The sequence below is a fragment of the Microcebus murinus genome, chromosome 3 (assembly GCF_040939455.1).
Source record: "Microcebus murinus isolate Inina chromosome 3, M.murinus_Inina_mat1.0, whole genome shotgun sequence".
NCBI classification, from domain to species: domain Eukaryota; kingdom Metazoa; phylum Chordata; class Mammalia; order Primates; family Cheirogaleidae; genus Microcebus; species Microcebus murinus.
This window is the reverse complement of record NC_134106.1, coordinates 78077054-78091254: the sequence shown is the minus strand read 5'-3', so window position 1 is coordinate 78091254 and position 14201 is coordinate 78077054. Positions and strand designations below refer to the sequence as shown.

The following is a 14201-nucleotide window of genomic DNA, read 5'->3' as shown; positions in this document are numbered from 1 at the left end:
ATAGGGTCAGGTGAATCAAGTCTTTCTTTAATACATAGCATATTTTAGTTTTGACACTGGTGGATTAACTATATATTTAGAATGTCCCTGAATTTTAAGAAAGATGGCTCAAGATTATGCTCCTGTTAGTTTGCTACTCAGCCACTCTTTAGATCAGAATAATCTTCCTAACTGGATGAAGAACAAAGGGCCAGAATCACTTTGGCCTCAGTTATATTTGAAAATGATGGAGTTTTCAATTACAAACCTCTGGCAAAAGAGGCTCAACCTGATTGTGCAGATCAGAACTAATTGCCCTGTTATGAGGCCATCTGTTTCTTAGGACCAGCATGCAGATGGCTCTCTTCTGCACTTCTCTGTTAGCAACATTTGACCAAGTGCACGTATGTGACATCAGATGATTCCAAATACATGTGGATACATGTGTGGCAACCCTGGAATAAACAGACAGCTTGACCAAAGATGTTAGATATATCCATTAGGTAAACTATCTAAAATAGTGTAGGTGGATTATTATAATGTGTGTGGTGTTACCTACATACCACTCAAACCATTAATGGAAACTCTCCCCCCAATTGTTTATTTTATTTAACATGTCATTTAATATCAGTCCACAAACATATCTTGAACATACATTTATAGTGTGCATAGGACTGTTCAGGGCATTGAAAGAGAAGAGATTCTAAGGACTCCTAAATTGCAATACTTGCTTTCAGGCAGCAAGGCAGGTGATTTTCTACACTTCTTGAGTTTAAGGTACCAACAATGTAATGCCATAAATGGACAGAAGCTTTGGAATCAGATTCTGGCTCCTCTTCTCATTAATGGACTTATGCAGGCTACTCAACCTCTCCGAGTCTCTGTTTCCCATCTGTAACTGGGAAGAACACTTAAGTAGATGAGATAAAACACTTAGTATTTAAAGTATTTAAAACACTTAGCACAGTAAGCCATCTGAATCTGTTCTGGAATAGGGCAGAAATAAGTAAATGAATATCCAGAGCACTATTTAATGGAGTAAGCTCTCAGCCAATGTTAAACACTTTACTTTATCTCCCTTCCTTATTGCCCAGCTGTAAGGCAGTTTTAAGTGAATGACATAGACCTGAAATTCTACCATTAGAGATTAGAGCTTTCAGATTCCAGAATTATACTTTTAAGCTCCTCTCAGCTTTTAGCATCCTAGTGTGAGTTTGTTTATGAGATTGCCTTTCACAACACTGGATCTAGGCACCCCCCGAGAAAATGAACCATTTTGGTAGGGAGAGGCCATTAAGAAGTGTGGAGCACTTCATTCATTCATCGTGCAGTGTGTCAGGATGCTGGGTGCCAGAGATGAAAACCTGAGAGGAAACAGAATGGTTCTTCAGGCAGGAGGAACAACATGAGCAGAGGTGTAAAGGGAAAAAGTAGGCCCTGTAGCTAGAGTAGAGTATATAGGTGGGTGATAAGGACCATCTTTGAATCCTATTTTCAGGATGCTTTTGTTAGAACTAAAGCATGGAAGTTATTTGATAGTTGCCTTTTAGGAAGATTATTCTGGAGATGTCAAGAAGAATAAATCAGATGGGAACAAAATCAGAAAGGAGGAGAGCAATTAGGAGAAGTCGTATTCATAATTCAGGCAGGAAATACAAAGGATCCCAGCTGAAGCAGGTGGAGTGTTTCAGTGGGTGGTTGGTAGGAGCTGAGTGCAGGATGGCAAGGCACCATAAAGAGGTGAAGAGATGCTGAAATCAGGGAATGGAGAAATATAAAAGAACACTTTCGCTTTCTTTATAATGTTGCCTGTCTCACGCCCCACTTTGCTCTGACCTCTGCAGAGGAAATGTTACAAAAAAGGGTAAAATAGGTTTCTTGTTACCAAGAGGGAGGGCCACTGAGGAGGAAGACAGGAGAGACATTTTATGGCAATCCTTTTTCACTTTGAACCATGTATTACCTGCTCAGAAAATTAAATTTTTTTTTTTTTGAGACAGAGTCTCGCTTTGTTGCACAGGCTATAGTGAGTGCCATGGCGTCCCTAGCTCACAGCAACCTCAAACTCCTGGGCTCAAGCAATCCTCCTACCTCAGCCTCCCGAGTAGCTGGGACTACAGGCATGCACCACCATGCCCGACTAATTTTTTCCTATATATATTAGTTGGCCAATTAATTTCTTTCTATTTATAGTAGAGACGGGGTCTCGCTCTTGCTCAGACTGGTTTCAAACTCCTGACCTCGAGCAATCCTCCCGTCTCAGCCTCCCAGAGTGCTAGGATTACAGGTGTGAGCCACCGCGCCCGGCCAGAAAATTAAATTTAATATTTAAAAATTGGTGCCTATATTCGAGAAATACACGGTATTATCAGGGAGACGGTACATTTGCACCTAACAACATCAAGCTGTAAGGCAGTTTTAAGTGATTGACATAGGAAATAAGTACTACAGAAAGTTAAAGAAGATAAAGATTGAAGTAGGTAAAATTTTGTTATGTATATTATACCATGTACCTCCCAAGTACATGCTCTGTAAAAAACTATTATTTTTAGTGCAATCATGGAAAACACACATCAAGTTCCTACTGGTACATTTGGAATATCTCAATCTTGAAAGCTAATAAAGTAGTTTAGCATATTGATTAACAGACTTAGCAAAGATTTTTTTCTTATTAGAGGCCACAAGGTGGCGATATTAGCTGAATTTCAACGAGTCTTAAGTCATAATTGTTAGAACAAGAATCTGATTTGAAAGGCTTATAAGGAGTGACATTATTGTTTGCTATTTAGTCATTGTATTTAACCAGGCTTTCTGATAGGGAAGTGCACTATTTATTAACAAGTAGGAAAGAAAGCGATCTAGTGCCTTTTAAAAATTAATTGCTGAGATTATAACTGATTTTTTAGAACTAGTTTGCCAAACCATAATTATAAAATGTATTTTTTAAAATAGCCTAATCATGATTAATTAGTATAGTATATTATTTGTGAAGCTGATATTTTTTCTCTCTAGAAATAAGATCCTACTTCAGTCAATCTGCTCACGATAGAATTTTGAAGGTTTAAAAAATCTGATTTATACTATATGCCAATTTACACATGAATGCATATTTATGGCTAGTGTTTATTGGCATGGGTTTGATATTTTACTTATGAGAAATTTCAAGTAAGTTACTAGACTATCAAGTAAAAGTGAATCTTAGAACAACTCATGTTTAGGAAAATTAAGACTGGGACTATGAATGATAGGCAGGAACCAGACAGGAAATATGCCAAACCAAGAGAATTATCGGACGTTGACACTTAGGCTATGACAGCGGAAAAGGTTTACAGTCAGTACCAGCCAGTAAGTTGGGTCAGGAACAAGGGAATACACAGATACAAGAGGTCAGAGGCTCAGAAACCAGAGCAGCAAGTAATCTGTAACAAATATATGGGAAAAGAAGGCAATGGAGGATTTTGTTTGAACAAGTTTACCAGTGGGGTAGGTGTGACTCAGGAGCTAGGGCAGATCCTGATCTCACTACCTTTTGTTAATTATAGGATGATCAGTTTTGTAAACTAAGAATATAGATAGGTTTCCTCAAGGTTATATAACAAATACTCCTTATGACAAGTGAATTCCCAGTGACCTGGAAAATAATATTTAATTTGTATCATATGTTGAACATTTTAAAGTAATAGCTAAGATTTGCTTTTCAGGAATCTGAGAACCGGCAAATGATGGATCAACTCCGAAAAGCCAATGAAGATGCTGAAAACTGGGAAAATAAGGCCCGTCAATTAGAGGCAGAAAACAATACCCTCAAATTGGAACTTATCACTGCTGAGGCAGAGGGTAACAGATTAAAAGAAAAAGTAGATGCCCTCAACAGAGAGGTTGAGCAAGTAAGTTTGGGAAAGTATGCTTATAGTACGTCCTACATACTATTTAAAGAGTTTTGTTTGGCTTTCCAAAAATTAATATATTTTATATAATTAAAATTATACAAACTAGTACTTAAGTTATTTAAACATGCTATAAATTGTAGCATGCTAGCCATTCTCCCTTGGGTTCTCCTCTAATTTTTTATTTACCCTGCAACCAGAACAATCATTTGCATTTGTTAAAATTAGGAACTATTTCAAACATAGAAATATGTTTCAAAAAAGGTAATATATCAGACAAATATATCCCAACCTCCCAGATGTAAGGATGCTAATAAAATTTTGTCACATTTGCTTCAAATGTCTCTGTTGAAAGAAAAAAAAACACTCCTCATACTTTCCCCTCCTCTCTCAAATTGTTGGTGTATATAACTTTCATGTCAGTAGGTCTAATTCCTTTACATGGATTTATGTCTTTTATACATATTTATCACCCACAAATGATGTATAACATTGTTTTGTATTTTTAAAGTTTTTATTTGTGATAACAATCTTACTGGAGATACCTATTTGCAACTTGCCCTTTTTGCTCAATATTATAATTCGGAAATTTATTTTAATATACGTAGTATACTACAAATAGTTGTATGTATTCATTGTATAAATATTTTCTTTTAAAATTCATTCCCATATTGAATGAAATTTAAGTTTTTTCATTTTTTGTGTAATAAAACACTGCAACAAACCTTTTACATTTCTTCTTGTTCATACGTCTCCCTAGGTTTATGCATGGAAATGAATAACTAGATCTAAGATATGTGCAAGGTCAACTCTCCTAAGTATTGTGAAATTGCTCTCTAAACTACCATTTTCCCACTAGAAATCATGAGTTATTTTCTCAAATACTAATCAATACTTGATGTTATCATACTTTTACATTTTTCCATAATTTTTATTTTGTGCTTCCTTCATTACAAGTGAAATTGAGATCTTTTCATGATTTTTAGCCATTTATTAATAGTATTCCCTATTCTATGAATTTTTTCTTGAATTTCTCTTGAATGAATTTTTCATAAACTTTGTCCATTTTCTAGTGGATAGTTTATCTTTTTCATATTGATTTAAAGGAATTTCTGTATATTCTTGATAATAATCCTTTTAAAGATATTACAGTTATCTTTATCTGTGGCTTGTCTTTTCACTTTACTTGCAACATGGACATGTTAAATTCTGATACACTCACAATTATTATCAATCTTTTTCTATATGGTCCATGCTTTTATGTCTTCTTTAAGAAATCCTGTGCTATCCCAAGGCCAGAAAGAGATTTTCTTACATTTTCATTTAAAAGTTCTTCTGAAAGTCTGAAAGTACATGGAAATTTTGCCCTTTACAGTTAGGTCTTTAACATATTAAGTGCCATGTGAGTTGTGTTTAACTCATGCTAGTTTTGAGCCTGGGGCTTTGTGAAGCATATGTAACTCACATCTCTTTACCTTGGGAGCTGTGTAGTGTGCAGGCAACTCATGCTGTCATGCTATGTGTATATGTTAGTGAAGGGTGGCCCCCTGGGCAAAATCCTACAGTTGGTTTGTGAAACTCTTGTTGATGTTCTTATTGTTACAATTAATATTGACAACGTAATTACATGTAACTTACACATAGAAAACGATAAAAAATAAATTTTTCATTAAATTAGAAAGAATCATTTTGTTTTCAAAGTTTTTGTTATATTTTTGTAATAAAACACCATGGCTTCAAGGAAAATTTTTTTTCCTAGTGTGGCAATGTGTTAATCCACTTGAGATTGATTTCTTTTTTTTAGCTTAAAGTACAGATATAACTTTTATTTTTATGGATAAACTATCATTTTTTCTTCACTGAAATGTAAGTCTACTTTGTTTTTGGAAACAAGGGAATTTGGACCCTCTTAACACTCCCTCTTATCTCAAGAGTAGCTGTTTTAAAGCCCTTATCTAATACCATTATCTCTGTCAATTTTGTATCTGTTTACATTGACTGATTTTTATTGCGATCTTGGGTCACATTTTCCTGCATCTTTACATGTCTGGTATTTTTTAAAACTGGACATTGGACATTGTGAATTTTACTTTGCTGAATGCTAGACTTTGCCATCTTTTTATAAAGAGTGTTTGAGTTCTGACTTGCAGATCAACTGATCCTTTCAAGATTGTTTTTAAGCTTTGATAGAGCATGTTTAAAGTAGTCTTTTCTGTAGGAAAGACTGTGACCCTTCTAGGGTCTCTATTAAATGCTCAGCTCAAGGTTGTTCATTAAGGACTTTCCACTTTGGCAGCTTCAAACTCTGATGTCTCCTTAACCGTGTATCAACTATAGGATTGTTTATTTTAGGGCCACCTGGTTGTTCTTTGCCCAGCCTCCTGGAGTTTTGCTGTATACATTCATGGTTTAGTTAGCATTCAGCAACACATTCACGGAGACCCCTAGGCAAATTTCTAGAGATCTCTTTTTATGTAGACCCCTCATTTCTGGAACTCTGCCCCACAAATTTCAGAATCTTATTTGTTTCCTCAACTCAGCAAACCCACTATAATTTGACTGGAATTTTCTTCCCTGAACTGCAGTCTAGAAAGTGTCTGCAGACAGAAAGCTGGGTTGCTCATAGGACTTGTTTATTTTCCTTCATACCTACCTGTTGTCCAATGTCTGGAAGTGATTGTTTCTTGTTCTTTTTATTTATTTAACCAGCTTTCTAGTTGTTTACAATGGAAGGATACATTCAGTCCCAGGTACTCTGTTGGGGCTAGAAACAGAAATATGGTGTATCTTTTTTTGATCATTTCACTTTCAGCTGTTCATCTTTAATAAACATCATATAGCTTGATTTTTAAGAAAATCTCATCTGAGAATATTTTTCTATTAACTCATAAGATTAATCCATTTTAATTTGTATTTACTGGTACACTTAGGTATATTATTATCTATTTTATGCTTTCTGTTTATCATGACTGTTTTTCTCTTTTTACTTTTTTGTCTTACGTGTTTATTTTTACACACTTCCTACCCTATTGCTCACTGGTTTGGAAGTTATACATTCTTTTCTATTCTTTTGGAAGTTAAAATTATAATATACATATTTAACAAAGTCTGCTGTTAATATCACCAGTCCTCTTCCTAAACAGTACATGGACCTGAGAATATTTGAATAATGAGTACAACAGCCTGGTCATTAGTTTGCACACTCACTTGCACATGTTCTCTCTCTCTCACACACACACCTCCTCAATCTTTCAGGATATTGTTGTGTACTATTTTAGTTCGACCTTGTTTTTTTTATATCCCTCCAAATAAGTTATTATTATTGTTTTCTCAGTCAGTGCTTGTTTGTATCTACCCATATATTCACAAAATCTTTGCTTATCCTTGCTTCTTGCATTCTATTCCTTCTTTCTAAGTTCAAGTCCCTTTTTTGAAACTATAGTACTTTATTTCAGCAAAGATCTGTGAGTTAATTTTCTCAATCTCTCTGAAAATAACTTATTTTACCCTCAGTCTTGAGAATTAGTTTTGCTGAGAGTATATAATTCTATATTGAGAGCTATTTTCCCTTGGTGACTTTAAAAATAACTTTTGTTGTATTTTGATTGAGAAATTTGTTTTCTTTCTAGTTGTTACTCTTTGTTTTTTATTGTTATAAATTTATGGGGGCAAGTGTAATTGTGTTACATGTATACATTGCCTAGTGGTGAAGTCAGGGCTTTTAGGATATCTAGCACCTGAATAATATACATTGTATACTTTAAGTAATTTTTCATCATCTACCACGTTCCTGCCAGCCACCCTTCCGAGTCTCCATTGTCCATCTTTCCATCCTCTATGTCCATGCGTACATATTACTTAGCTCCCATTTATAAGTGAGAACATGCAGTATTTGTGTCTTTCTGTGTCTGAGTTATTTCACTTAAGATAATGGCCTCTAGTTCCATCCATGTTGCTGCAAAAGCCGTGATTTCATTAGTTTTTATGGCTAAATAGTATTGCATTGTGTATTAAGGTCCTTTCTCACTATTTTTAACTTCATTGTTATGTCTAGATATGGATTTTTTTTTTTTTTTTTTTGGCTTTGGTTTTGTTGTTCCTTTTCAGAGTATTCATGCCTTTTATTAGTTCTGGAAAATTAGAACTCATGTTGGTTTTTTTTTTTTTTTTTTTTTTTTTTTTTGAGACAGAGTCTCACTTTGTTGCCCAGGCTAGAGTGAGTGCCATGGCATCAGCCTAGCTCACAGCAACCTCACACTCCTGGGCTCAAGCAATCCTGCTGCCTCAGCCTCCTGAGTAGCTGGGACTACAGGCATGCGCCGCCATGCCCAGCTAGTTTTTTCTATATATATTAGGTGGCCAATTAATTTCTTTCTATTTATAGTAGAGACGGGGTCTCACTCTTGCTCAGGCTGGTTTTTGAACTCCTGATCTCGAGCAATCTGCCCATCTCAGCCTCCCAGAGTGCTAGGATTACAGGCGTGAGCCACCGTGCCCGGCCTCATGTTAGTTTTTTGAATATCACTGCTTCCAAATTCACTATGCTATCTCCCTCAATTCTTATGCTTTTTAGATCTTCTTTTAGTCGCCATGTTTATTAATCCTTTTTATCACAGTTTCCATATATTTATATTTATGTTTATATGCTGTAACCTGTCTTGTAGTTTGTTTTTCCCTCTTCATTTGTACCAGTCTGTTCTTTGATGCATTTATTAACTTTTTTGTGTCAGCTACTACTTTTCTTTCCAGAAATTTTGATTCCTTTTCAAATCTTTTTTTCCACATCTTATTCTTTTTTTAAAAAAATTTCTTCTTTAATGTCTTTAATACTTTTAAGTACACTTTTCCATGCCTTCTAAAATATTTTGTTCAGGAATTTGAAGTTCTAGAAATCTGGTCCTACCATGTTGCTTGGACTCTCAGTCATGGTGAATTATGTCCTCCTGTGTTTGATTGTAAGCTCCTTTTAAGCAAGACATTTTCTCTCTCATGGAATGTTGTGTGGCGTAAGTGTGGTAATGTACTTCCAGGAGGATGGGTTTGCTTCTACAAAGTGACTCTGGGTTATCATTGGCATAGGACAAACTTTATGTTAATGTTTAGAATTTGGGATATAGTATAAAGTCAGACTTCAAAATTGAGTGAAGTTGGACCTAAGGTTTCAGTTTCTCATGGAAGAAATTTTTTACCTGTCCAGAGACTGAGTCAAGATAAATTTTTGTAGTCTTTCTGTGAGGTTGAGTGGATTTTTTTTCCTGGACTCTCCTTTCATTTAGTGTACCACCTTCAAGGATCCCAGAGTATGTAGCAGTCTCAGTCTAACTTTCCTTTGGTCCTAAATTTGTGTCTCCTATCCTTGCTTGAATGTTGAAACATAAGCCATTCACTGTTACTGGGCCTTTCTACCCTTAACTTAGCGTTGGGCCTATTCATTTCTGTCCTACTTTGGCTTTATTTCCTCTGTTCTTGTCAGTGAGAATTTCTCTTTCTTTCTTGTAAGCTCAGTTATGAATTGCAAAAAAATACATATTTTTGTTTTATTTTATCCAGAGGGTTTTCCTCTTAATCAACCATTTTACTATTCATAGAACCTGAAACATCAAGAATGATCATTTCAAAACAAGCCTGATCATATCACCTCTCTATTAAAGATCTTTCAGTAGGTTTTCATTGCACCTAGGATAAAGACCAAAATTTCAACATGGCTTGCTAGGCCCTGTCTTCTAAGTTTGTGCATCTTTTCAACTGTGTCTCCTAACACACTTCCCTTTGTACTCTCAGCTCTGGCCACACTGGCCTTCTCTCAGTTCCTGGAGCATGTCATTCTCTCTGCCTCCATATGACCTTTGCACTTAGCATTCCTTCAATTTGAGAAGCTTCTCTCTCCAAGATACTTTAATTAATATTTATTCACTATTCAGATCTCAGCTCAAGTGTCATTTACTCAGGGAAGCCTTTCCTGACTTCCCTTTCTCAGTCTAGGTCAGTTTTCTTTGTTACATACTTTTTCTCCAGAAATATTTTCCTTTTTTTTCCCCCAGGTTGCAAAGATGAGAAATCTCCAGAAATATTTTCTGAATATGTATTTATTCATTCATCTGTATCATTATTTGATGATATGCGACTCCTCCAGTGGTCTGGAAGTTTCATGAGAACAGATACAGTTTTACTTACCATTGAATATGTGTCTAGGCACAGTAAATGGAACATAAATATACTCAATAAATATGGGGTGGGTTCATGGATATATAGATGGATGGATGGATAAAAGGTTGATTTGAAGAATGAGTAAGGAAGAGTGAGTGAGGAAGGAAAGAAGGGATAAAAGGAGAAAGATAGGAGTGAATTGTGGCCAGATAACTTATTCCAGGAGCAATTTTTAGTGTTTTATAAAAGCACTTGTAAAAGCACATAAATTTCTTTGCCTCTCAGTTCTGTTATCTTCACATGATAGCAAACAAATACTTCTCTGTAGGTGGCAGTGCACTTACATAAGACATTTTTCTCAAAAAAAAAAGGGGAGGGGAAGTGGAATTATCTTGAACATTTGAAAGCATTTATGTAATTTGAATCTAATATTTTGGTATAAAAATATGCTCTTATTTCCCATAATGTGGATCTATGCTTAATTTATCCTTGGCCCATGCCTTTTTTCCTCAGAAGTATTAGTAAGTGTTAGAGAGTTACCAGTCGTCATTTTATGATACTATGATTGATATCAACATGCCAGTCAAGAATTGGAAAATAGATGTTATAAATGAAACAGTGGCTAACATTTTGTCTTAACAACAACAGTAACAGTTGTATTACAGAATAATTAAAACTATGGCAAATATAGATAGAACTATAGACCAAACATCAAACATGTATATATCTCAACTAGCTCTGGAGCTGGAGACCTTTAAGTGGGATAGTTTTTTTTTTCCTAAGTACATTAAAAATAATGACCACTTGGCCACCTGCTCATGGATTTTATGTAAAAAAAATTGAGACCTGAATTTAATCTTTCCTAGGGTGTTCTATACATACTGTTACCACCTATATCATCTAAAACTTCTTATAGTCTAAATTTGCCTCTCTTTATTTTCCATGTTGTAGTTTTTTTCTAGTTTAAAAAATATGTCTATATATATATATATATACATACACACACACATATATATGGAAATAATAATCTTGTCCTTGCAGCACTTAAATGCAGAAAGGTCTTATAAGTCCCAGATTTCTACCTTACACAAGTCTGTTGTAAAGATGGAAGAGGAGCTTCAGAAGGTTCAGTTTGAAAAAGTGTCTGCCCTTGCAGATTTGTCTTCCACTAGGGAGCTCTGTATTAAACTTGACTCAAGCAAAGAACTTCTTAATCGACAGCTGGTTGCTAAAGATCAAGAAATAGAAATGGTATGTAATACATTTTTTATAGTTTCTTTAAAAAATTGTTCCTACTGTAAAGTTAGTACAATTTTAGAAAAATAAATTCTTTTTAATATAATATTGCATCAAGCCATGTCTTTCAACTTTGTATTTTATTTTTAAACTCCAAGAGGTTAATTTATGACTGCTGAGTCCCAAATAATTCAAGAACGTAGCAGAAACTCTTCCTTGGACCATGTAGCTTACATTTAGTTTTATTCAGAAGAATTGGAAAACATATTCACGTAGCAGTGAACAAAGAGCCATGAGGTTGAGATTTATTCAGTTAAATTTTAACCTTAATGATAATTATTTTAAGCTACAGTTATTTACTAATGACTGTTTTCTTTTAGATTCTAACTCAGTTGATTGTATCTACTTTGTGCCTGACATTGTGCTTGCCACTGAAGATATAATGTTCACAAGATACAGCCTCTTGCTCTCAAGGACCTTCCCATGTTGACATACAAATAATCTGGGGTGAATGTAATACTAATAAGAAATACTATAGGTTTCATAGAGGAAATTCCTATTCAGCCAAGAGGCATCTGGGAGGAGTTCAGGAGGAGGTACTACTGAGTTTGGAAGGGATAAGGCATCCCATTCAGAGGGGGAAAAAGCAGCATAGACAATTAATTGTATGGAGGTGTATATGTATTCTTGAATGATTAGTAAAATAATTTGTATAAGTGCACCGGGCACAGGAGGAAGTGGTTGGGATAACTCTGGAGAGAAAGATAGAGCCCAGATGCTAAAGGGATATGGTACAGAAGTTGCATAGTATAATTGAAATATCAGCAAATTTTGGTCATGTTTACATTTCTGTTATTCCTAAACCCTATTGAACCTCATAGTTTGTTATCTACTGTTTGATTACACATTTAGAAATCATGTGTCTAGTTTGTAAGAATCCATTATTAATGTTTTAATGAAGTGGTAGATGCCAGAATTCTCAGGTTCTTCTTCAAATTATTTTTTATTTCAGCAAGACCTTTTTAATGATGAAAGTAATTCATGAATAGATGCTCATTGTACAAATTCAAACAATACATCCTTTTATTTTTATTTTTTTCAATACATCCTTTTAAACAACTTTTTTTCACTTGATGTTTTCAAATTGGAAAAGGCCTACATGTCGCTATAGCAACAACTGACACACTATAAAGCTGAAATACCAGAAGATATCATATCAAAGTTTATAAAAATAATATGCTGTGATCAAGTAGGGTATATTCTAATAATCTTCTTAAAGTTTTGAATTCATTACCCTTAGCAAAACTATATCTAAATCTTTTTTTTTTTTTTTTTTTTTTTTTGAGACAAAGTCTTACTCTTGCCTGGGCTAGAGTGCCATGGTGTCAGCCTAGCTCACAGCAACCTCAAACTCCTGGGCTCAAGTGATTCTCTTGCCTCAGCCTTCCGAGTTGCTGGGTCTATAGGCATGCACCACCATGCCTGGCTAATTTTTTTTTTCTATATATTTTTAGCTGACCAATTAATTTCTTTCTATTTTTTAGTAGAGACGGGATCTCGCTCTTGCTCAGGCTGGTTTTGAACCCTGACCTTGAGCGATCCACCCACCTTGGCCAGCCAGAGTGCTAGGATTACAGGTGTGAGCCACCGCTTCTGGCCTATATCTAAATCTTGATAATGATTTATATTAATTTTTAAAATATCTTAAGGATGTTTATTCCAAATTTTTAACCTATTTCCTATTCCCGTAGTACTGTAAAATACTCACGACATTAATCTTTTTTTGCTTTGGAATTTAATTATTTACATCTATGTCTTTTTTTTTTTTTTTTTTGTCAACTGATCTGGGACTTTATACATCTATGTCTTTATCTCCTAAATTAGCTGTAATCTCAAGTGCAAGGACCATCTTATGTATTTTTTTATTTCTTCAGCTAACCATGCATATAGGGAGTACTCAAATACCTTTTTTTAAATAAATTAAGCATTTAATTTAGAGATAATGGTAGATTTGCATACTATTGTAAGAAATAATATAGAGAGAACCTGAGTATTCTTTACCTGGTTTTGTCCAATGGTAACATCTTGCCAAACTATATATACTGTAGAACTTTAATATATTGACTATTGACATTGATTCAGGCAAGATTCAGAACATCTCCATCACAAGATCCTTCATGTTGCCTTTCTGTAGCCCTATCTACTTCCCTCCCATCCCCAACCCCTCTGTAACCCCTGGCAACCATTAGTCTGTTTTCCATTTCTATGATTTTATCATTTCATGAATATTATGTAAAATGGAATAATACAGTATGTAACATTTTGGAATTGGCTTTTTTTCACTCAGCTTAATTCTCTGGAGATTCATCCAGGTTGTTCTATGTATAAATAGTTCATTTGTTTTTATTGCTGAACCATATTCATGCTATTGGTGTAACACAGTTTGTTTAGCCATTGAAGAACATCTGGATCATTCCAATTTGGGGGTATTACAAATAAAGTGACTATAAACATTTGTGTACAAGTTTTTCATCTTCATTTCTCTGTAGATGCCCGGGAGTACCATTTTGGATTCATATGTTAGATGCATGATTAATTTTTAAGAAAGTACCAAATTGTTTTCTCAAGCGTCTGGACCATTTTGCATTCCCACCAACTATATAAGTGATCTAGTTTCTCCACATATTTGCTAGAATTTGGTGGTGTCACTATTTTTTAATTTAGCCCAGGGGTCCTCAAACTTTTTAAACAGCGGGCCAGTTCACTGTCCCTCAGACCGTTGGAGGGCCAGACTATAGTTTTAAAAAAACTATGAACAAATTCTGTGCACACTGCACATATCTTATTTTGAAGTAAAAAAATAAACGGGCAAAAACACCCACATATGGCCCTCGGGCTGTAGTTTGAGGACACCTGATTTAGCCATTCTGAAATGTATATAGTGTTATATCA

General features: G+C 34.9%; 1 protein-coding gene across 5 annotated transcripts in view; it reads left to right on the top strand.

The window, feature by feature from the left end:
- Positions 1–14201, top strand: part of TSGA10 (testis specific 10) — a 100294-nt gene that overhangs the window by 73771 nt on the left and 12322 nt on the right. For all 5 annotated transcript variants that reach the window (XM_076001021.1, XM_012787000.3, XM_076001020.1 and 2 more), the window contains 2 exons: positions 3681–3866; positions 11055–11264. In XM_076001021.1, the coding sequence (XP_075857136.1) occupies positions 3681–3866; positions 11055–11264 (396 nt within the window). The remainder of the gene's footprint in view (positions 1–3680; positions 3867–11054; positions 11265–14201) is intronic.